Here is a 25,565-nt window from a genome sequence, read left to right as displayed (position 1 = left end):
AGAAAAAAACTCTAGTTTACTCCTCTAGATTAATCCATCATCGCACTCTATTTATGGTCGTTTACACTTAAATATACCTGCATTTTATGTTTTATTCTATTTACGTATGTTACACTTAACCGGATATGACGTTTACGTCTGCCTTACGTGCACTGCGTACGTTTTTACGAAGTTCAGTCTTGGTGGATGTCATGAGAGGAGAGAAACATCCCCATGCTAACGAAGTATTTTAACAAGAGTCACTTCTAAAATAACCTCCCAACATATTACATATATGAGTTATGGTTATTGACCATTTATTCATACGTTTAAAAAATAACTACCACAACACGTGACGTCGCAGAAGCGCTGTCGTAAAAATTAGATAAAGAAGTGACGTAGTGCTCATGCGCGGGACCGATTGCGTTCCGGGTAGGTATTGCAATAGCCGCCATCTTGGCTACGTAGCGGAAGAGGTAAGTTATTTTCCCTTAAGATTGCAACGACACTAATTGGTTTGGAACAAAACTACACTGTCAAAGTTCGCGCACTCAAGAAGTACTGTGTGTGTATATATATGTACTTGTTCGTGAGCATCCGACTGTCACTGTGTAGAATGGATGACCCATCATGGTGTTTCATGTCCTAAAATAATGTCATACTACACTATGTTCACACTGTAGTAGGACTTTGCTACCAGTTGAGCAAGTAAGCATACAGTATGTGATGTTGGGTTCGTTTTGGTGTTTATTGAATAAAGTTTGTAAAAAAAAAAGTTTATTTGAGCATGTTGTATTTCTGTGACAGAAATATAAAAAAAAGGTAGTTTATTGTGGAATTGATCGTTCAGATGACAAGTATGTTGGTTAAACATTGAAAACTGGTGCTAATTATCATATACATATTTCATAAAGTAATTGTAAAAAGAAGCATACCTCTGTGAAAGAAACAAGTGATAGAAGGGTTACAGCGTACACAAATGATAAATGAGCATGAAGCCATCTTTGGTCTTCTCATGACTGTGAACAAACTGCAATCGTATCAAAAATAGAAATCACGTAGCCTTTTTGAAAGCAAATTCACATTTTTGACAGACGGCGACTACCAACAGGAGAAACATCGTGTGAGGTCACATGACTCCAAAAAGGAAGGAAAGGAAACTAGTTATGCCACATTTTGAACATTCATCATTTAGTTTGAGGAACATCTTAACGTCATCAACGTGAGCCACCATCACCAACGACAGAAATAAAAAACATAACAGATTGTCGTTCTTATTACAACAAAAACGTGTGCTTTCGACTTTGAAAATGAGGCCTGAAGAAAGGCGTGAGTGAGTCTTGTTGGGTCCTTTAGCCAACAGTCTCGTCCTCGTGGAGGACCTCTGCTGGACACGGTAGGGAAGTGCTTTGGAATCATCATCGTCATCGTCCACTGTGGGGGGGGGAAGGAGATCACTTTTATTGAATTTATATGCATTTAATTAATTTTATCCAAATAAATATTTGCAGATGAGGACATGTTTGTAGAAAACACCTGGTGCATTCTTATGTTTGTAGTATTTTGCATCCGATGGGAGTGCCGCTTAATTTGAGATGGAGGTAGTCAGCAAACGAATGAAAAGATATTTTTATATACACCGGGTGTCCCCATAGTCTGGACTTATAAGCAGTAAGCAGTTGAAAAACTGCAATAATTTACATGTTGCATTGTTGGATCTTAAGGAGGTTCCAAGTAGAGCTTCAAAACGCAAAAGAATTGGGAGTAAGACGAAAAAAAAATTTCAGTTAGCACATTTTTGCAAACATGCATTAAAAAGGCTGATCAAAAGTGTAAGACCACGGCCTTTAAAAGCCAAGGTGCATTCAATGTCATTTCTGTCACACTGTCACGATCTCTTGATGGCAAAGGCAAAAAAGCTTTCTCTCTTTGAACGCGGTCGGATTGTTGAGTTGCATAATCGAGGACATTGCTGCGGAGGTTGGACGCGGTAAGTCACTTTAAACTTCTTAAAAGATCTAGACAAAGAACGATTCTTAAAAGAAAAAATAAAGATTGTTACTGGTGCCGACTGCAGTCCAACGACCATCAGACTACATCTGAGTGAAAAGAAAGAAAAGTCTTCAACAGGCCTTGTCTTCTTCAACGTTGCAAAATTATCTGTTTGGAATTTGGATGAGAGCACCAAACATGGGACAATGAAAAGTGGAAGAAAGTTTTATTCTCTGATGAGAAAAAAATGCAACCTTGACGGCCCTGATGGCTTCCAACGTTACCGTCATTACAAGGAGATCCCACCTGAGATGTTCTCCACACGCCACAATGGAGGGAGCGGCGTCATGATCTGGAGTGCTTTTTCCTTCAATGGAACAATGGAGCTTCAGGTTGTGCAGGGGCGTCAAACGGCAGCTGGCTATGTGGGGATGTTGCAGGGGGCATCCCTCTTGAATGAAGGCCCTCGTCTGTGTGGTGATGACTGGCTTTGTCAACAGGACAACGCTGCAGTTCACAAAGCCCACCTGACAAAAGGACTTCTTCCCACTCTTTCGGACCATCCAGTGTTCCCCTGATCTAAATCCAATTAGGAACATTTGGGGATGGATGGCAAGAGAAGTTAGAAGTTAGAAAAATGGACATCAGTTCCAGACAGCGGGTGCCCTCCATGAAGCCATCTTCACCACCTGGAGCAACATTCCCACTAGCCTCCTGGAAACACTGGCATCAAACACGGCCAAACCAATTTTTGAGGTGATTAACAAGAATAAAGTAGCTTCTCACTAAGAGTCCTTTTTTAAAAACTGATGATTTCTATTTTAGGGGGTTTCGGGGGGTTTTTCGAGCCGTGAGCCTAAAACTTTTGATCAGCTGATGAACAGCCTATTTCAATTTAATGCTTTTTTTTGCAACAAATTACTTATGCAATTTTTTTTTGATCCAACAGTGCAAAATGTAAATTCTTACAATTTTTCAACTGGTCTTAAAAATAATGCATGCATTAATACATACTGCCTTCTTTTTTTAAACTGACTGAACTTTTTTCATGTTTATAATATACACTTCAAACATTTAAAAAAATCATTTGCTATTTTTAAATTAGGGCTGTCAAAAATAACATGCTAACGGCGATAACCAATTTCCATCGCATTGTTTTTTTGTATAACATATGGATATGTCCAGAATTTATAGACAGTGTCGATTGAGAATCATGCATTTTCTTTGTCACGTTCAGTTTTTGCTCCTTCAGCTTTTGTGTGTTTTCAGTGTTAGACCAAGGAGAAGTGTTGTCATACCATTGCAGAAAGGATGCAGACGTCAAGGGTCATTCTCCTTCTTGACCGTCACGTCTCCGTCCCCCGCCAGAATGGTTGAGATCTCGCCCTGCATGAAGGCCCAGGGCACGGTGGATCCGGCCAGGGGACAGCGCTCCCCGCTGGGGCAGTACACCTCTCCTCCTTGACCTTGGCTGCGGATGAAGCCTCTGGTGCAGGGGAAGCAGAACTTGTGGTGCGGGACGGAGGGACATTGGACAAAGTGGGTGTCTTCCAGGCGCTCTCGGCAGAGCGTGCAGCAGAGCAGGGTGCCCTGACCCCCGCTTCCTGTCGACTCGCCGCCACTAGTGCTGCTGCTCAGGCCCACGGCGGCCTGGGAGATGGAGGTGGAGGGGGTGGAGGGGCTGCTGGTGGCGGTGCGGCCGGTGATGGAGGAGTGGGCTGCGGACATACCCGGGCTGTCTCTGGCCACCTGGCTGGAGCTCAGGCTGTCAGCCACCCCCATGAGCGCCGACATGGGCGAGGGCTGGCTGTGTAATCGAGGCGGAGCATCCGGAGGGGCAGGAAGAGGTTCGATGCCCGGGTAAGCTCCTCTGGACCACACCTCTCGAGAAGGGTGATCGGGTCTTCCTTCGCTCTCGCCGTTCTCAGAGCCAGGGGATGCTTTGCGACGCCGTGTTGTGCCCTTGGCTGGGACAGAACGCCCCGCCGCCGCCATGGGCATCCCTGCATCCGGCTGTGGGAGAACCTCGGGGATGGGCGGTTCTTTGAACATACGCACGCTGTCGTTTAATAGCTCAGAGAGTCCACGCCAGTCTCCAGTTCCGGGGCGCTTCTCATACTCCACGTAGCGCAGCCCGGAGTTTACCGCTTTACCAGCATCCTTGGCCGCATCACGGAACATCTGCCTGACCAGGTCCGCAACTCCCGAGTAGATCACCCCGGACCCGGCCGGATACTCCACAAACACCTTCAGCTCGAACTCTGGAGAGGATCCAGCATCAAAAGCCAGAACCCGCCCCATAAGACTGTGGTCTTTCCTGAAGCGCACCGTGAAGGGAACACAGCCACTGAGAGCCAGGAGAACATCCCTGACAGCTTTGGGACGGTTTGGCCAGCCTTCCACTCGGCTCCGTGCCACCTCGTTGAGCTCTGCCATCACTTCACTGTTCCTCCACGTTGCCGGGTCGATGCCCACCAAGGCAGATGTGCTGGCTCCCACACCCAGAGATACAGCCTGTCTCCTACCAGCATCGCTCATGATGGGGCCGGCCGAGACAGCAATGGGAGTGGCCCCCGGTCTGGAGCCTGATATCGGTGCTAGGAGCCCATGTGGAGATGCTACTAAACCCTGAGCAAGCCCAAAAGCATGTGATATGGTCCCGTGGAGACTTGGAAGTGCCCCGGTCATTGCCCTGCGAGTGTTCGGGCTCTGCCGGCTGCTTTCTGACACATCTTCAGCTCTGTGCAGACCATTAGGAAGGCGAGACGACGCTCCATACTCACCCCTCCCCCGGTCTAGACGTTCTCCATGCGGCCGCCCTCCCTCCACGGATCCAGCCGAGCTGGCTTTGCCCTGCTGTGGGCCGGGAGACCTGCCGTCTAAAACTCCGTGGGTGCTCTTAAGCTGCCTGGCTGTCTCAATGAGGAGCTCAATTCTGTCCGCGCCGTCGTAGTTGACACATCCCCGGCACACTGCTTCGCTAAACTCCCACAGCATGGCCCATGGCATCTTGGGTAGGTCGCAGAGGTAGCACCATTGCCGCCTTGAGGAGGGCTGCGACGCGGAGGACATGTTGTTTACAGGCCCTCGACCAAACTTTCTTCGCGAGGCCTCAACGTCGCGATCAACCTTTCCGACGAATCTTCGGTTTTCGATCTCAGCTCAACACATTGTGAGGACTTTTAGATGCTCGTCGAATGAAACGTAGACACATAGACAAATGTTTGCGGCGACATTTAGTAGTTTGCGATGTCTTCTTTCTTGGTTTGTTCGCGTCGAGCTGTGCAGAAGGAAGTAAAATCTTATAACACACCGGAAACACCTACGTACTCACGGCCACCAAGGCATCATGGGAGTTGTATTCTTCTGCTCGGCTTGTGTGTACAGTACACGTAAAATAAACGTTCAGTCATGGCTAAAAGTCAGACAGAAATCCTTTCCACCGAGGATCGCATACAGAAATATTCAAGATGCAGGACGCCAGTTTGATATTAGTCACCTTTTTGTTTATTAAACTCTGTAAAATCAACGTAACAGTTAGGGAAAGAACGACTAAACCAAAATAGGGGTAATACCTTTTTCTTAAGTCTTCGACTAAAAAAATGACTGAGTATAATTAATTCGTTTGGATTAAAAAAAACTATGTGGAGATGGATATGATCTTTTAATCTACAAATACAATTCATTATTTTGGTCATTTTTAAAATCAGATGTGTAGTGAAATGATACATTTTTTTTTATTAAATGTACCATTCACAATCATCCAAATACTATACAAAATAGTCATTTTTTAAAAAAGTTAAATCAAGTTCTGTATAATGGATTACTTATACATTTTTCAATCTACAGTTTAATAAATTACAAATCTTGCCTGATTTAATGCGTCAATATCAATTGTGTGAATGCCCTCAGGGCACCAAACTTCCACCATTTGCACAATTCCCAACCAATTCAAACCACTTTTCCCCACATTCCCACTTCTCCTTTGATCTCAACTACCAGAATTTCCTTTGATCTCAATTACTTCAGCCTTTTTCAACCAATTCTAACAATTCCAACATCAAATCGTTCAGCCCAGACATTAAGGCTACCTATTTTTCACGTTTAAAAAACAGATTCCAACCGTTACGTCATCGACATGAACACTTTATCCAACAGCTGCAACCAGTTCATGGCTGGTGACGAACCAACACCTTTGGATCATTAGGAGGACAACAAGAAAAACAGAATAATTCACTTTGATTAAATCATGTTTTTAAATTGTTTTCAAATACTCTCAGTAACATTTATTTATTTTTACTTATTCACTGGAAAAACAGTTGTGGTCCTACCTCGCGTTTCCTCTACAAAGATGTCTGGCAGTGACAAGCACCTTCTAGCTCACGCACGCCTTTGCTCCTTCAGGATGAGGAGAGTACTGCAAGTGCCTCCCGTATGACATTTCTTTGTATTTTATCGTCCAAGCAGCAGTAATAATGATGTCACACTCACATTAAAGACATGAAACAGGCTGCAGAAAGGCATGGTGTTATTGGGGACAAGCTGACCAACAAACTGGCATGCGTTATGATCCAAGTCAGATGGTAGGCTGGGCTTGCACACTAAGCCAAGAGGAAACGCTGGTGACAGCCTTATCTTAGCCTTCTGCCCCACATTTGATCAGAAAATGTGCAAATTCAGCGATTTTAACTGTAGAAAATGTGTATAACGACTAGAGTCATACGGAAAATACATTTATAACACTTCAATGGACAAATATTAATATTTAATTTAAAATGATCCGCCGTTCTTATTTTTCATCATGACAGGTGAGGCCCCTGACTGCACATCACTGGCTGTAACACTTTAGAATCTTGCTGATGTCCCTTCCAATTACAATAAACGTCTGTTGTATTCTATTTATTTAGGCCTCAAGTGTTCCGCCTTTAATAGTGTTTGATCATTTGCCACAAGACATCAATCAGCACATACTGTAGCTACCCAATAAATAAACAGCTGAGCTTCTGACAAGTGAATTCTCTGTTTATTTGAAAACCAAAAAAAAACTGTTGACATTGAAATGCATGAATGAGCTTGTGCATGGTTGATTTGTTCAAACAAAAATGTGATGTCAACAAATTTTTACAAAACTTAAACATAACTTCATCTAAAGTAATTAGATATTAACCTCTTTAACCCGGGGATTGAGAGGCTTGCTAGAAAAAAAGACATATCCAAAAGGTACCAAAGTAAAGGGGAGAGTTTGATGGTTACTGTAGATGTGAAATTTTAGATCTTTGCTACAGGATAAGAGAACTGCTGAAGTGCTTGCTTTCAAATGGTGCCAAGTTTGTGACATTAGTGTTTTGTTTTATGAAATGATTCATGACACATGCTCGTCTCAGACCGCTTGCTTGTTTTCGTCGATTGCTCGTTTAAGGGCTTGTGGTTTGAGTTATCCTCAGTTTTTCGAAAATTGAGCTGGCTGAGCTTTTAGCCGACGTTCTTCCCAGTTAGGTGGATGTATAGCATGTGTGTAGTGATACAAGTGTTGCGTAGCAGTTATCACAGCAACACCAACGCAACCACGCTGGCCTCTGTACTGGGGGGTGTGGCGGTTTGAAAAGGTTGAAGCACAACAAGCCTATTTGTGTCGATAGTGAGTGAACATTTTAATGAGACATAAGAACATTATATTGTTCATTGTTTGAATGAAGTGTAATTAGTTGGCATGGTGGGTGGTTGAGAAACACAGCTTTAGAGTGTAAGGGTAAGGCCCACCTGGGAACAGGAGAAAAATACGTACACTGTGAATGAAAGTAACATATGGAATGTTTTGCAATTTATAGGAATACATACTAGGGTTTTTCATCTGGTGATGGTTCATCAATGCTAGGGCTTCCATGGCATCATTAATAGATTCCCACTCCAGTAAGCCTGAAGAACTTCGCTCACCTGTGGTACCAAGGAAGACCAATGATGACACGTAACATAACTTTTATCTGTTCGATATTTCAAGTCTCTTATTTTGGAGTGACAACTGAAAATGTAATAAAAACGAGACAAAAACCTTATGAAGATTACTTACTCTTTCCACTGAAAAGCTTCACACTTGAAGGGTTCTTAATTCCTAAGTCTTCGCAGACCTGGAAGGAAAACGTGGTTCAGTAACACAAACAATGGGAACGTTCTAGTAAGAAGGCTTGTGGCTTTTCTAACCTGGTTGAAGATCTCCTCCGAGATGTCAGGCTGTGCATTGAAGAAATGCAGGACATTGCTCGGGTGCTGGATACGGTTCTTGGCTGCCTGCTCTGGGGAGGTGAAGCGGTTGTTGCGGGAACCATGGAAGTCCTTGAAGCTACTGGTGTTGTCTTCTAACTGGTAGCTCTGTCCTGGAACAATAGCCTGCTGCTTTGACACACTATGAAGGAAAGGCAAGAGGTTAGTGTCTGAATGCTGAGCATAGCTTTTAACTCCTTCAATACCAAAGACATATTTATAAGTTTTTATAAACCCGAACGCCCAATCCCAAAGACGTATTTATACGACTTTTACGGGGGGGTTTTTGCGTGAGAGGCAAAAAGAGGTGATGACGCAACTGCACAGTAAAAGATGTAAAAGCATTTTTAAGCCATGAAAACGGCCACAAGGTGGCAGAAGTGCATTTGGCATGGATCTTTTACATGTAGCAAGGAGGAATCGGAAGAGCATGGAGGAGTGTAACATGCAGAAGGCAAGCGCACACACAGTTCAGATCCAAATGTGAAATTTGTAAATCGTTCATGGTGTTATATTTATAAATAAAATGTTATTTTGATGTAAAACACCCTTTTTTGTGTTTATGTTGCGGTATAGTTTAGATATTTGAGCGGTCACAGAAGCAAAACATTTGCATCAAAGTGAAAGTTATACTTGAAATGTAAAAACACACTCGACAACAAGGAGGAGGTGAAAGAGCATGGCGGAATGTAGAATGCAGAAGGTAGCATTGTAGGGGCATTTTAACACATGCACGCACACACACAGTTGAGTTCTAAATGTGAAAATTGTAAATCGTTTATTTTTGTGTAGTTGTTATTATTGGGGATATTTGAGCTGTCAAAAAAGCAAAAAAAAAAAGTGTCAAACTGATAATGCTATCTTCCTAAAAAGCTGTTTTTGTTTTTTTTAATAGTCGGGAACTGATATTTTCCTGAGACTTACCTATGTTCTACTGCTGATTACGGGAAAAGGTAAAACTAACTTTTTTTTTCCTGATGAAAACGCGACACTAATCTTTCTTTTGGTAGGTTCCATGTTTATATAGCCATGGAACACAATATTCTGTGTGCCTTGAAAGATTGGTCAAAATCGTCTAAAATGGCCGCTACTGAAGGGGTTGTCTTTTGAAAAAAGGCTCGGATTGAATGAGTTAAGCTCTTAAGTGGTTAAGACCGCTGCTCTTACCAGACGTTGAGTTTTTGTCCAAAAAGGAAGTTGTTGTTAAGATGATTGATGGCTCTGTCCACAGAGTAACAGTCACCCATCTCCACCATCGCTGCCCCAGGCTTGCTCTTCATGAACTTAACCTGCAGAAAACACAAATATGCAGCCGAAACACAATCCAACAAAATCTCATTCATCACACCATCAAATAAGAGTCCACTTACCCTCTCTACATTGCCATACAGGCAGAAGATGTTGAAGACCTTGTCAGCATTGATCTTTGAGGGCTCGAGGCCGTACACCATAAGAACTGGTGAGTCGGCGTGAGGACCGTATTCAGGGGGTGGTGGCCCGTATCCAGGGCCGTAGCGCTGATTACCACGACCACGTCCGCCCATACCTGGCCCCATGCGGTGGGGAGGGGGACCATAAGTGTCATCATTGTAGCCATGGTAACCTCCCTGAGGGCCACCTTCATTGTAGGGGACAAAATGAGAACAGTCTTCATTTACAGAGCATCTTCAAAGTACAGTAGATCGGTTGCATTTTCAGACCACTCTATCCACTAATTGAGACGCCCATATAGAGGGTGGGCCAATAAAATGTTACCACTTTTTAATCATACACAAGTTTTTGAAATGAGAACCTATTCAAAAATTGTATTTACAGATTTGTAATAGAAACATAAAATTGACATTTGATACCAAAGGTTTCCCACTTCGTCTCTTGTTACTAATAACTGATGACATGTTCAATCCAGGCTCCTCTTCTGTGGATTACAGCTGCAACACGCACATTGAAGTTTGTGATGACATTGCCACACATTCTGTGGGGATACCTGAGAGAGAGAGAGTGTACTGCAACAACCCACAGATCATTCAGGAAATTTGGAGAATCCGTCTTGCTTAAGAGTGGCAATGTCATCACAAACTTCAATGTTGGTGTTGCAGCTGTAACGCACAGCAGAGGAGCGTGGTTTGAACATGTCATCAGTTATTGAACTGTGTACCTTTGGTATCAAATGTTAATTTGCTGTTTCTGTTATAAATCTGTAAATAGAAGTTTCAAGAGTATATACCATAATCAGGTGGGTGGTCTCCAAGAAGAGCAGGCTGCCTCTGGCGTTTGTTGGGATTGGCATTTGGATCTACAAGCAAAGACATCCATTGGTTTTCTTCACAAAACCTGTCATGCATTTTGGAGATTCTTTTTGCAAAGGGGGTTAGGGGGGGGTTGCATGCAGCAGGAGGGCCTTGCACTTTGCCATCCAATTCACGACATAATGGAGATTTCTGTCATCTCTTTACAAACACACCTTGTGTGCTGTTCCAATTGCCTTCACCATCAGCATCTGTGTAGGTACACATATACAAATGTCAAATCCAAAGTTACAGCAGGAAAACGTACATTTGGCAACATTGCATTAAAACTTCTCTACAGCCTGGGCCAATTGTATGGTATAAAACAGTCACGGAATGTAATGCATCAGTTGAGAAGCCAAAACACAAAAGAAAATACAGTACAGCCACGACAATAGTACACATTCTTGGACATGAAACAATTTCTTACAATGAGCAGTCAACAACTGCTCATTGTACTGTTGAACTGTTCAACTGCACCATACATTTGACTCTATCGGTATCCATACCAATATATACAGTCGATCCCCGCATACTCATGATTCAGCATTTGCGACCCAACAAATTTCAGATTTTTTGTCCGCAAATAGGCCGTTTTTCTCCATAGACAACATCTCAATCACCCTATGATGGTAATCATTTATACATATGTGATAATACTGGTACAATGTACAGCATACATGTACTACTGGCCGCAATTTTTACATGTTTCTGTTTTTATGCTTCACCGATAATGTTTTCCCGTCAAGCATTGAGATTTCGGTCCTTGAACGCACCATATTTGCGGTAAGACGCGTCCAGTTCTAATTCTACACCATGATGCCGGTTCATCCATGAGTGAGATACCGATCACGTGGATTAACTGTACATTTTTCAACTTATTTATGAGTGCTATTGTTCAGGGTCCTCTAGGGCCCCTGGCAAATAGCTAATGTCCATTAACTCATTCAATCCCAGCCATTTTTCAAAATCCAACCCTTTCACTACCAGACATTTTAGACAATTTCGACAGATTTTTCCAAGGCACACAGAATACTGTGTTCAACGGCTATATAAACATGGAACCTACCAAAAGAAAGATTCTCTAGTAATCAGCAGTAGAACATAGGCAAGTTTCAGGAAAATATCAGTTCCCAACAAAAAGGGGAGGAAAAACAGCTTTTTGTGAAAAGGTATATATTTCAAGCATAACTTTCACTTTGCCACAAATGTTTTGCTTTTGTGACAGCTCAAATATCTAAACAACGAAAAAGGGTTGTTTTCCCATCAAAATAACAATTCATTTACAAACACCATGAACTATTTACAATTTCCACATTTGGAACTAAACTGTGTGTGTACGCGGGTGCACGCATGTGTTAAAATTTCCTGACAATGAGTAATCTTCTGCACGCAACACTCCTCTACGCTCTGACTTCCTCCTTGTTGTCGAGCTGATGAATACATGCAAAAGATCCATGCGAGCTCTTATCAAATGCACTTCTGCCACCTTGTGGCCGTTTTTATGGATTAAAACTGCATGAAAAGTAACCCATTTTATTGTGCACTTGTGTCATCACCTCTTTTTGCCTCTCGCACAAAAAAAAAGTAAAAGACGTATAAATACGTCTTTGGGAGCGAGTGTTCGGGTTAAAAAACAAAAAAAAAAAACAAATACGTCTTTGGTATTGAATGAGTTAAACAACCACACACAAATAGTGTAGGAGGACAAGACATAATTAGTGTATGACAACAATACAGTCGTTAGTACATACCCGATGGATGAAATATCCACTTCCCCGTGGGACAAAAATGAGCTCCAAACTAACCATATTGCTTGTTTGTTTTAAAAACAAAATGTCACTGTGGTAAAAAGTCACATTTGGAGTCCGAAGACGAGAAGCGTGGCGCCTAATTACAGCTAGCTAGGTGCGCTCGTTAACAGCTAGGCAAAGCATGCAAAGAAAGATGCAACAGACTGAAACCATTGAAGGTTTTACAGTCTAGTGTTGATTCTCGCAGCAATACGGGCCAAAGTGCATTCTTTGTCGGCTCAATACGGGTGTTGGAAACACCATGTGACACAGCAAACGTGCACATTCATGTCAAGTTTGTGTTGTTGTGACATGAATTGTCATGTCGCCGCCGCACAGCGATCCGTTTTTGCGATCGGCGTTAAACGGCATTTATCTGCCTGTGCCAATCACATGTTTTTTTACAGAAATCGTCCGATACTATTCGGTGCCCGAGGTATCGGAGCATCCCCAGTGAGTACCGATACATTTGATCATTTAATAAGTGTGTGAGACATATTGTACATTGACAGGAATGAATCTGGAGAACAATCTAATCATGACAACAATCAATCTTACGGAGGAGAACGTCAAGAAGCGTGTCAAAAAGACAGATTTTCGCCATTTGCAGGTGGTCTTTGCACATAACACCCGTGAATAGCTGGGATCTACTGTATTTAACTTCATGAATCCTTTAATTTGTTGTATCAATACTGCTGTGCAGGCAAACTGTGTCCTTACGTGTCTCTAGAGAAAACAAACAAGACCAAACTAATATAAGCAAAAAAATAAAAATATAGGTCTGGCAAATCAAAACCTTTTTATCAGCTGAACTCGAAGTACGGACAGTTAGCTGTTTTTATTTTTGTAACACTTTTTGGAACTTGATATAGCCAATAGCAGATAACATGGTTGATAGTGCATTGCAAAAAACCCTGCAAGTTCACTTCAATTTCATCCTCCTGTACACTGAAGTACAGGCTAATTATGATTGATTTTTTCAAATTATGTATTATTTGCAACTAACTAGCTTGAACACCCATGCCGTGACTGCTATTAGCTATTATTTTAGTACAGCATTTTAACAGAGCAAATTTAAGGACAACAGGCACCGCGCACTTCATTTTGGTCAACAGCAAGTCTCAACTTTTAACCAATAAATGAGTTTGTCATTCGGTAATACTTACAGCACCGTACATGACGCATTGGACATAGTGTGTAGGTAGGGGGCAGTCTTCAGCAAGGATGCTACCCTCCAACCTTTGACTCCAGCCTCAACTCATTCTCCCTCTTCATTCTTCCTATCTTCCTTCCTTCCTTGCATCCCCACCACCAGAGTGACAAGCACATCCACACGTCCATGCTCCTTTCTTGCTGCAATTCAATTGTTGTTGTTTTTTTCTCCAAAGTTGCTATGACAAGCAGTTCCAAGCTTACCGTGCTCTGACCACAAAGCAGGATAATTGCATCATTTGAGAGTGGGCTGTCTTTCCACAGACACACTGAGCCAAACCTGCATCACACAGGAGGTGTTAAAAGGCATCACTTTGGGCCAGTGCAAAAAAAAAAAAAAAAAAAAAAAAAAAGGAAAATGAAACAATGCAAAAACAAACAGAACAGCACAGATAGAAGGGAAACAGGTGGGAAGGTAAGAGGTAAAAACAGAACACCAGTCCAAAAATGTAGAGTTTTGGAAGATGATTTGTAATCTGTCTGCATCTGTGCTTGTTGGAGTGTTTGACGCTTGTGTCTCCATGGTTATTTCTTCTCGTGTAGAAATGGGCGCTCAATAGGTGCTTTGTTTAATAGCGGATGGTCACTTGCAGAAAAAAAAAGACTAGTGCTTGACAGTAAGTCGCCTGGTATATTGCATGATGATGTGCTGTGATGGCAGTTCCCCACTGTGTGCAGCCGTGGATGTTCATTCAGCTTGTAGTGTCATGTGTTCGGCACAGGAAGGTGGAGTCGTGCAGTATTAATGTCTCAACAAGAGAAGGGCCTCTTATTGTGTTATTTGCCACAGTATGTGGTGTCATCTGTTCCCTCGTCAGCGGAGTGGCCGTGTTATAGAAGACATATCCCAAGGGCCCAAGGGCTAGGAGGTGCGGCCAACCCGCCCGGACCTTCAATGTGCTGTGTCAAAAGTGGTTGCTCCTCAAGGATCTGGAGATGAGATGTGCTGTACCGGTAAACAGGTGGTGGTGGTGGTGGATGCTTATCAATGTATCAAGATCGGTCTGTGTTGGTTATAGGAGGTGTTTGCGTGGCCTTTTAGTATTTCTGTCCCTCAAAATGAAGGTGTTTGTCCATGACCAGAAATAATTTGCATCCCAATGTCAGTCCCTTGTAGTGGAGATAGACGTGACGATGGACTTGCTATGATGAAGTACTGACTTGAGGTTGTGTTCCAGTGTTTGATGTCCCACTGTGTCCGATGTATCCCAAAGTGTAGCTTTACGTGAGTTATGGCTTTTGGTGCTCTTCTACTCTTGCTGTAGATAGAAGTGGTGGTGTCTGCTTAGAAAATGAGGTAAGCCTGTATGGGTTCTCACAGTGAGGACACAAGGAGCTCCTCACGTTTATAAGGCAGCGTAAATCAAATAAGAATAGCAATAAACCTATAAAATGACAAGATGTGTGACATGCCTTGTCTTGTAATGTGCATGTGCTATTCTTGTGCATTATGTCATTTTTTTCCCCAGTGTCTGGATAAAAAACACAAAAAGACTGAGAAGATTTAAGGTGCTTAGGAAATGTATTAGATAACCACAGCTGCCCTGAACTCAACAGGAAGATCGTCAACCAAAATTATATTATTTATGCTAAAATATTTTTTTTAACCCATGGATTTTCAAGAAGGTACAGTTTACGAACTTTTTATGACTTTTTAGAGAAGCCCAGTGCGCCAGCTCAGGTGGTCTAGGGGGATGTAAAACATCTACAGACCCCTGTTCAAATGACAGGTTTTTGTCATATTAAAAAAAAAATGAGAGAAAGATAAATAATTTCTGAACTTTTCCAGAGAGTTGCACTCTGCCAGGGCTGCCCTTTATCACCAATTCTCTTCATTACTTTTATGGACAGAATTTCTAGGCGCAGCCAAGGTGTTGAGGGAATCCAGTTATGTGGCTGTAGGACTGGGTCTCTCCTTTTTGCAGATGTGGTGGCCCTGCTGGCTTCTTCGGGCCGTGATATTCAACTCTTACTGGATGGGTTCGCAGCGGAGTGTGAAGCGGCTGGGATTAGAATCAGCACCTTCAAGTCCGAGTCCATGGTTGTCACCAGGAAAACGGTGGAGTGCCATCTCAGGGTCAGGGATGAGATCCTGCCCCAAGTGGAGGAGTTTAAGTACATCGGGGTCTTGTTCAGGAGTGAGGGAAAGATGGAACCCGAGAGCGACAGACGGATTGGTGTGGCGTCTGCGGTGATGTGGCCGCCTGGCAAAGCTCTTAAATTAGCAGAGCTGGTCAGAATGCCTACCAGACGCCTCCCTGGGGAGGTTTTAGGGCACGCCTGCCCAGTAGGGGGCCTGTGGGAAGACCCAGGACACGTTGGAGAGACTATGTCTATTAACTGGCCTGGGAAGGCCTCGGGATCCACCGGGAGGAACTGGACGAAGTAGCCAGGAAGAGGGAAGTCTGGGCTTCCCTCCTTAAAAAGGTGCTGCCCCTGCGACCCGACCTCTTAAGCAGAAGAAGATGGATGGATTTGTCCACCATTAATATGACCTATGACCTGTACAACTCAACTGAAAATAAAACTGAAATCTTTTTGAGAGGGGAAGTAAAAATAGAAATAAAGTGATTGCACATGTGTGCACACTCTTGTATAACTGGGGATGTGGCTGTGTTCAGAAGTGACCAATCACATTCAAAATCATGTAAAATAGGAGTCAGCACACACCTGCCACCATTTAAAAGTGCTTCTTATTAACCCTAAATAAAGTGTGGCTGTTCCAGTAGGCTTGTCCTGACATTTTGGTAGTGCCATCTTACAGCAGAGAGATTCCACAGCAGCAGAGGGGTACAAACATTTCCAAGGCATTAAATATACCATGGAACACAGTGAAGACATCATCAAGTGGAGAAAATATGGCACAACAGCGGCATTACCAAGAACTGGACATCCCTCCAAAATTGATGTGAAGACGACAAGAAAACTGGCCAGGGAGGCTGCCAAGAGCTTGACAGCAACATTGAGGAGCTTCAGGAATTTCTGGCAAACACTGGCTGTTTTGTACATGTGACGACAATCTCCTGTCTTGTTCGTCTGTCTGGGTTAAGGGGTGGGGTGGCAAGGCGGAAGCCTTATGTCACAAAGAAAATCATCCTAGTCCGGTGACATTTTGCAAAAACACACGTGAAATCTCCCACAGGCATGTGGGAAAATGTGTTACGGTCCGATGAAACCAAGGTTAAACTCTTTGCTCATAATTCCAAATACAACACTGCTCAAAGAGTGGTGCTCATCGCCCAAAAGAACACCATACCCACAGTGAAGCATGGTGGCGGCAGCTTCGTCAAGGTGGAGGGAATTTTGAACAGTTGCAGACACCAGGCAGCGTTAGAACAAAACCTTCATGCTTCTGATAGAAAGCTGCGTCATCCTTCAGCATGACAACGACCCAAAGCACACATCCAAATCACCAAAAGAATGGCTTCACCAGAAGAAGATTAAGGTTTTGGAATGCCCCTGCCAGAGTCCAGACCTGAATCGGATCAAACATCTGTGTGATGATGTGAAGAGGGCTGGGCACAGGAGATGCCCTGACATTTTTTTTTGCATCACAAAAACCTGGCATTTGAACATTTGTGTGTACACTTGTATCCACTTTATGTATAACAGTTAGAGGCTGATTCAGCCAAAAAATAAACTTCATGTCTTTCATTCTTTGAAAGACTTCTTAACTTAGGGTAATGATTATGTTCACCAACTGGACGCAAAGGATCATGTCAAACTGTCTTTCATGGAGTTTCTAGTAGGAATGAACTGATCCGGATTTGATGGCTTACTTTTTAATAGTCTTGCTGATACAATCTTTTTTTTTTTTTAATAAGCTTTTGTTACAAACATGATCTTGTGGAATTGAATATGGTTATGAAAACAGCTCTTCAAAGCATTAATAATAACACAACCTAATTTACTTTTTTTATTATTACAGTACACAGCATGTCTGCTCCGAAGCACACCAGATGTCTCGTGACATCTGGTGTGCTTCGGAGCAGCCATTTTGCGCTTTGTGCGCGCTCTCTCATCATTAGTTATGTGCGATACCACCGATTTCTTTTCCAATTCGATACCGGGTAAACTTAAGACTGGTATCAGCAATACCCAATAGCATCTATCTCATAAAATAAAGAATATAAAAAAATCGATACATTTTAAAACAACTGCATATCTGTCTCAATGATTGTTACTTTTAACTGTGATCTTAATGATATACATGACCTTAAATGACTGAATTATCAAAGTATCAATATTTTGATTTGAGAATCAATTTTAGAGCCTAAAGAGCTGGTATTGGAGGTGTCCATATTTCAGTATTGCAGGAATGAAATAAACAAAAACCCAGCAAAAGTGGGAAAATAGAGCAAAAAGGCATAATGCAACTAGAAAAAGCTACAATGTTGATACTCATAACTAATAAAAACACAAAGATTTGCCCTTAAATATATGTATTTTTTATAATAAATTGTTTTTTTTTTAATTATAACTATCAAAGGACAGCCCTGATGTAAATAGATAAAGACAAGTAGACATGAGAAAAACAGTGAGCTGTATTATTATTTTTATTGTCATTAGTATTATTATATATTATCATAATAGTGGTTTATTTGGTGTTAAATATTGACAATAATATCTTTGAGCGTCAATTTGTGGGACAATGAACATTTCACAACGCACCTGCATTGCTTTTGACTCTGTTAAGTAAAGCTTTTGTCCAGTCATATTTTTTCATTGCACTTCCTTAAAATTATGTTAAAATCTCATCTCGTTAGGTGTCTCGTGACACCCTGACTTTTTAGTAGTAAGAACAGCACAGTGGACCGTGACTTGATGAGCTGATCGACCATAAATGGGTTGTCAACATAAGCTAACTGCATATGTGGCCCAACCACCATATCAGCTTAGCTTCCCAAATATGAAGTGAAGGTAAATAAAGTACCATGTATACCATGTAGCAAGGCACTGATGCCAAAATCCATTTCATGGGACCTTTTAAATGGTGAGTTGAGTTATACAATTGTTTAACTAAGCCAAAATAAAATCTCCAAAATGTTTGAGGAAGTATTTACTGGACCAGACAAGGCAGGGATGTGAGGTCGTGTAGCTGTCTCATGCTGTGGAGGGAGTTTAGACCTGAGTGAATTATGCAGTTGTTTAGGGTACTTACTGAGTGAACTACAGTAGTTTAGGGTACTTACTTGGTGAACTAGAGTGCTCTGAGCTATACTCATGCATAAGACTAAAAAGTACTGGCTGCCCATGAGGTTTCTCCTCATGTCCTTACTTTGTGACTGCAGTGTAGCAAGAAAATGCATGAAAACTGTGACTCCATTGCAGGAATACTGCCTTGGAACTCTGAGGTTGATTTTTACGTGCTCAGTGGAAAAATGAAATCACTAATGTGATCAAAGGCAATACCCGTGCAGTAGAGAACCCTACCACCCAATACAGTGCATGAGAGGTAAAGAAGAAGCAGAAAAGGGGAAGGAACAGTTAAGAACTGCAGTACCTTGGCCACTCAGATTAGGGTTTGTGTAGTCCCACGTGCCCTGATCGTTCTTGAAGACATTTAGGCGAGAAGGCTGTGGATTTTGTCACAAACAAACCTCAAAAAAATCATTCACCAACATTAGGTAACATTTGATCATTTGCGAATGTTGATTCGAGCTGCTATACGTTTACCTTGGCATATTCTATCTTCAGTGTGCAGCAACCGGAGTAGATGTCTGCCCCGTTGAGCGACGCTTTGGCCCTCTGGGCGCTTTGGATGGAGTCAAATGTGGCAACAGTACGTTAAGGAGAGCACATGAAAAAATCTGAACATTGCTGCAGATATATTTATTGTATAGCCAATGTAATAACTGTGGCTTAAGCCTGGCAGTTTTAAACAAACATATTGTGAAACAGTTATCATTTTGTAAATGTAAACAGGAATGACTAAGTGCACCATATTACATTACTTATATATTGCACAGTAGAGGGTTGCACCATTTTATTAAAAATATATTTTGCTAGGCGTTGCATGAAGTGCTGCAAAGTTGTTATACAGTACAATGTTTCCCGTACATGATTTCATTCTGTATATAATAAAACTGGCCCGGCACAAATGGATTTGGCGTACCTGTTCACCCTCGCTCACAAACACACAACGGGACCGTTTGTTGTCATTACAACTCTGTGCAGTAGATGGGGTCATAACTCATACATTGTTTTTAAACGCTGCACGCTGACATGGAGCCTAGGAAACATCATGAATGTGTGTTTTTTTTCTGTTTTTTGTTTCAATCGCCCGTGCGCGTTATAAGATGCACAAGACGCAAGTAAATGACAAAAGGATATTCCACCATGGCCTGAACACCATTCTTTCTGAAGATGACGATCCTCTGTACAGGACCACAGTTGTTACATACGGTGTACAACACATCCTGTAGAGAGGGATATATTTGAGCATACAGTGGAGGCTGCTGCCTCGTTCATAAACCTACCATAAAAGTTATGGATTGCTCATACTGTATCTTTGTAAGGGGATATACTTCACCAAAATTATGGGCACATAATGGGTTAAAATGTTTGCTTGTTGGTAGACAATCAAATACTGCCCCACTGTATAATTGTCATTAAATTACCCAAGTCACGACATGTGTCTCTGCACACATCATCTCTTATTACCCTGGTTCACATTACCGTTGTGATGGGGTAGATGGGGTTTATGATCGTGAGCAGCAGCACATTGTTCACGGTCCGGGTGTCGTCTGAGTCTCCTGGCCGAGAGATCTTTTGGCTTGTGGAATAATTGATGAAGGCAGGGTGGCCTGCAATGTAAACCTGGTTCTCAGCTGCATAGGTAACAGCATTGCAGGATCCATTCATGTCTTCATACTCCACCAAGGCTTGGCGCTTATTGGGCATCATTACCACAGAACTATGAGCACACACACAAAAAAATACAACCTATAAGGTTAGTTTTCTCAAAAACGTTGACATAAAAAGTCACATTAAAAAAAAAAAAAAATCAGTTTGTTGATCAGTATAAGAGATTAATACAGGAGTAAGCATAAATCAAGAAACTAGATAGAGACTACAAATAAATAGAACTATTGGGTCAAGGTAGACAAAAAAAATATATAAATGTTGATGAAATTAAGTGCCTGTGTGTAAATTATAACACAAACAAATAAATATTTACACTATTTTACTAAAGGCATTTTCATAGTTGAAGATTTGTGCCAATCTGCAATTAAATTGCTCCGTGGACAAATAAGACACACAGTGGGGTCCCATCAAAGTACTTCATGGTGTTCTCTCTCTCTCTCTCTCACTCACACACACACATACATACACACACACGGCGGACTTTCTGCCTAAAACACTGCTGCCTTTTTCATTGCATCTGATTAAAAGTAATTTACACGTTGTCTTTATTATTCGTCTTCTAATGTATTATCAGATACTTACTGTTTGGTACATGGTCACTCTATTATACGCACCCACAAACCTTTTTTTCCCCTCTTATATACACTGGTTGAGAGATGGTAACCAGGTCCATTGTGATCTGGACCAACACTGGTCAACAGTCCCGTGGGTACTGCAATGGTGTCGTGCACCACAAACTAAGGCGGAGGCTCTGTTTCAGTTTGCACACTTCTGTACTTACACTCCAATAAGTATACCATGTACACTTTGTACACTTTGTACTTAGTTCCTGAGGGTGATTTGATTTTGACTATGTCGTACTGTCCCGAATCCTATACTGCCGTTGCGCACATACAGGAAATAACACAATATTTGTCTGCTTCCCCTTCTTCTTCTCTCCTTTTTAAATTGATAATTGCTAGCACTGGAGTTAGTCCCTCCCCTTCCGCTATGTAGCCAAGATGGCAGCTACGGTGAAAATGGTGAAAATTTCTTTTGAAACAACACACACTTATTGACAAAATGGCTGCTGTAAAAACGTAGCCAAAAACGACGGTGTCCTAGTGTACAAAGTAGACATACATTCTGGAGGGAGGTCAATACCTGATGGCCCCGAATTCTTGCAAGGCTTCCACCAAGTCAGTCTCCACAACACCGTCGACCAAGCCCCTGATGTGCACCACCGGGGAGGGGAGTGGTTTGTGAGGGTCATCGTAGCTCTCCTGCAAACAACATCATAAATATATGAATGAGTGAATATATGTGAGTAAATTGTGATACTAGAGGACTTATAAATGTTGCGCATTACACAGCGCAACAACGAATCCGACAGAATCGAAGACCCATTGAGTTCAATTGAATTGATATTAGCATTGTAGCATGAGTAAACGTTGTCGCGAGAAAAGTAGTCATTTCTGGGTCATATCCGTATTTAGGCAAAGGTTTAATATTGGAATAATAGTACCGTTGTAGTAACTTTGCTCACGTAGCTGAAACGTTAAAAATACATTACATTGTCACATATTGCATTTTGAATGGCTAGTTTCCTGGCTAACAGGGAGAGAGAAGCTCTTTGTTAATAAATGGAAAATAATGGTGACTCTGATTTCGTTAACTACTAACTACGGATACAACCATACACCCCTCACCGTTGTCATCCCTCCGTCCTCTGTTTTCTGTCGTTTTGTTGCTCTGCCACCTTCTCCGTAGTATCGGCCCGCAGCGGTAGCCATCTTGTACTGGCTCCTGTGCCAGATTAATGTTGCATTCACTGACAATGGGACAATGCACTTTCACGTGTTAAATGAAACTTCATCCTATCGTCACACAATTTAGAAAATATTTCATCTTATTCTCCAGTAAACGAAACTACTATTACTCTACGTCCAAATGTGACAAAAAGCAAGAAAATATTTTATGTCTCGTCTATTTTTCATCAAACCTTGTACATGTCCATATCATCATATCATCATAAGGTCCCCCTGCTCACGAAGACACATACACAACAAGGTTTAGGAGAACATTCTCTAGAGGCGCCACAAGGATGACGGGCGAAAAAAAAGATTCATATTTTTTGTGCTCAGTGCTTATTTGCTCATCAGGTCAGGATGTGTGTCAGATGGACACCCTCTACAAATGGGATACCAACACTCCCCATACCGCTCACATAATGTGGATAAAACCAAACCAAGTAGTGAGGGGTGTGAGATCACCGCTGGGCTTAAAAATAAAACAAATTTCATTCTTAATATTGTATGATATTGACTTTATGGGCCAATTACTCGTGGGTTTTCAGCATTCGCTGGTGGTCCAGGAGGGTAACCCCACAAACAGCGGGGGCTCTACTGTATTCCCTTCTTTGAACTCCCCGATCAAGTAATCTGATGAGGACATTATAAATATGACACAAAGTGTAGTTACCTGCCAGATGAAACCAATGGAGTCAAAAAAGCACATTTAAAATTCCAGTTTAATTATAACATAAATTATAGTTTTGTCTATATCAGATAATTTACAATAAATTACAAATACTATACATTCAATTACACGGGTATATAAAAAAACAGAGTGCTGAATGATCATATTTAACACAGTAAAACCACATGGCAGTTCAAATGTACATTATGTAGATTAACAGAAATGTACAGTCATCCCTCGCTACATCACAGTTCGAACATTGCTCCCTCTATCGCAGTTTTTCAAAAATAAATTAATGAATGATCGCTGTGTTGTGATTGAATACGGCCTATTTATTATTAGTTTTTTTTAAATACACATTTAAGCAAACTGTACTTATTCTTGGCCTAAATTAAGCATTTGCAAGCATAAAATGGATAAATGAAGTAAAAATACAAATACAAGGCAGCAGAAGCATTCTACCGAAATTGGCCACTAGATGTCGTTAATTGTTCGGTGAGACAGGCACCAGACTCGTCACCCGAGGGAATACATTTACTGTGACATTGCTCAAGCATTTTATTTACGTCTTAAATGGCTCATTTAGTCTTATAATCTTATCTTACTATATTGGTTAATGCGAGTGTAGAGCCATTTAAAGCCACCGGATGTACGCTGTCCAGAAAAAACAAACAAGGACCTGCATACGAGTTTTTGTTATCTTATTTGTGTAATGTCTTATTTTCTTTGATTATATCTACTACATTGGGTAATACAAACGTAAATGTAACTGAGTGTTATTTCATGTCTTATGGGCTGTAATAATGTTAGAAGATTGGAAACAGGTTTTCAGTTCAGTACGAAAATTTGCGGAAATTCACTTATTGTTGGGTCTGGAACCAATGAACTGCGATCAACGAGGGATGACTGTATTGCCAGTGTAATTATTGATGCCCTCATAGTGTTCAAGTAGTGCATTGATTAATACGGCTGATTCATTTTGGTGCAGAATAATACTTGAAAATGAAAACACTAGAAAGCAAGTCAAGTTTTCTGTGAGATATTAAACAATAGCAGTTTATCTCGGAGTTCATGACAAAAAACCCCATCTAATTCTAATTGCACAGAACTGCAGAACAAAGACAGATGTATTTATGCCTGCTCTTCCATATCCTTTTACAGTAGAACCTGTTTACATCGACAGATTGACAGTTGGCTGTCGACACAACCAAAACTAGCCCTTGCTTGCACGTTTATAAGGAGAATAGGTGATAATAAACAGTTATTTAACCTACTGCAGTTTGCTGACAGGGTTTTCCTCCATCCATCCATCCATTTTCTATACCGCTTCTCCTCTTTAGAGTCGCGGGGGTATGCTGGAGCCTATCCCAGCTGACTTCGGGCGACAGGCTGGGCACACCCTGGACTGGTCGCCAGCCATTTGTGCAAAATAGAAATGGGTGCATTTCGTTAGCGGCTGAGAAGTCTACTGTCAAAGAAGAAAGGACCTTTGGTCCTGTCTTGGGACGAAGAAGTATTTGAAAACACAGACGGGGCCAACTTATGCAGGTTCGACTGTAATAGAACTGGTCATGTACATGTTAGATCCATCAACTATTTAGTGGTGTAAATACAGACACCTCCCAATAAAAAGAAATAAAATATATTGCAAAATGGAGGCATGGCTTAAACAATTGCTTCAGTGTAAATTCTAATAACGTGAGCAATTTGATTCATGAAGCATGAAGAAAAGCATCAACCCTGAATAAAATCCTTTTCGACAAATGACATTCACCCTTTTCTCATCTTTTTAATAACACTGTATGCTATTTAGTCCACTAAATGATCCGTACTATAACAATCAATTCCTCAGACTGGAATCTCGTCTAAGTCTGTTTTTTGTACAATGGCAGCAGTTTGTCAGGTGATGGTGGGTCTTCTCCAAATGACTCAGTACATCAGTTCTAAGAGAATTTCACATATATTTGTGCAATTATTGTCCCCAACTAGGCTTTCTCAGAAGCCTTGAATATGGCAGTAGGCCTCCAAGCTAGAGAAAAGAATGTAAAGGAACCACAGTCCAAACAAAACCAGTGACGTCAGGATTTTTGGGAGCCGTGGGCCTCCCAGTTCACCGCCTATGGACGGCCTCCGGCGCAGCATCAACACTCCCATTGTGAGGAAGGCAAAAATGGTGAAGAGTGTGACAGAGAAGGCCAGTGAACCAGGGTCCACATGGAAAACCATACCTTTGGCTTCCCAATAAATGGCTGCCACAGACCACGCTACACCAATTCCCAGGAACACATTAACTGCATTGCTTCCAGTCACATTCCCCACGGATGCATCTGCGTATTGGTCCTGGGTCGCAGCCACTTTACTTGCAAAGGTATCTGGGGAGTGATAAACGCTCAGGATTACATAAACCGAAGATTGATATACAGTATTACTACTGTGTGCCCCTGGGTTTAAAGCTTTGGGGGTTTGAAAAACACCCAACATAAACCAGGTCATAGAATGACTGTAATGTCATCGCTCCTCGCCAGTTATATATGATAACCGTCCGTATTCATAAAATTTCATAAAACAACTCACATATAAAATACAGTCATAAAAAGATTAAATACAAACATTTAATGAAACAGTAATAAAATGAGAACAACTCCTTACTTTTATCCCTGTGGTGGTCTTGCCTTCTTAAAATATTGTCTAACTCTCAATTTCCGATTCCGATATCAACATA

General features: G+C 41.7%; 3 protein-coding genes across 4 annotated transcripts in view; all 3 read right to left on the bottom strand.

Moving 5' to 3' along the window:
* Positions 1–602: 602 nt before the first annotated feature.
* Positions 603–5,311, bottom strand: LOC129168990 (interferon regulatory factor 2-binding protein 1-like). Its single transcript, XM_054754902.1, has 2 exons — positions 3,270–5,311; positions 603–1,413 (listed from the first exon to the last, which is right to left on the bottom strand). The coding sequence occupies exon 1, from the start codon at positions 5,041–5,043 to the stop codon at positions 3,292–3,294; it is 1,752 nt and encodes a 583-aa protein (XP_054610877.1). The 5' UTR covers positions 5,044–5,311; the 3' UTR covers positions 603–1,413; positions 3,270–3,291.
* Positions 5,312–6,972: 1,661 nt separating this feature from the next.
* On the bottom strand, positions 6,973–22,217 carry hnrnpl (heterogeneous nuclear ribonucleoprotein L). Its single transcript, XM_054754903.1, has 14 exons — positions 22,075–22,217; positions 21,530–21,648; positions 20,198–20,435; positions 19,853–19,938; positions 19,196–19,292; positions 19,023–19,095; positions 10,691–10,726; positions 10,454–10,522; positions 9,600–9,847; positions 9,397–9,518; positions 8,170–8,371; positions 8,039–8,096; positions 7,810–7,905; positions 6,973–7,731 (listed from the first exon to the last, which is right to left on the bottom strand). Exons 1-14 carry the CDS (start codon positions 22,156–22,158, stop codon positions 7,673–7,675), a joined length of 1,587 nt encoding a protein of 528 aa, XP_054610878.1. The 5' UTR covers positions 22,159–22,217; the 3' UTR covers positions 6,973–7,672.
* A 678-nt stretch (positions 22,218–22,895) lies between these two features.
* Positions 22,896–25,565, bottom strand: part of slc8a2a (solute carrier family 8 member 2a) — a 29,786-nt gene continuing 27,116 nt past the window's right edge. For both annotated transcript variants that reach the window (XM_054755966.1, XM_054755967.1), the window contains one exon: positions 22,896–25,215. In XM_054755966.1, the coding sequence (XP_054611941.1) occupies positions 24,839–25,215 (377 nt within the window). In that variant the 3' untranslated portion in view covers positions 22,896–24,838. The remainder of the gene's footprint in view (positions 25,216–25,565) is intronic.

Source organism: Dunckerocampus dactyliophorus, chromosome 16, assembly GCF_027744805.1.
Source record: "Dunckerocampus dactyliophorus isolate RoL2022-P2 chromosome 16, RoL_Ddac_1.1, whole genome shotgun sequence".
Taxonomy (NCBI): domain Eukaryota; kingdom Metazoa; phylum Chordata; class Actinopteri; order Syngnathiformes; family Syngnathidae; genus Dunckerocampus; species Dunckerocampus dactyliophorus.
Note: the sequence above shows the minus strand (reverse complement) of the source record. Positions and strands in the feature narration are given on the sequence as shown.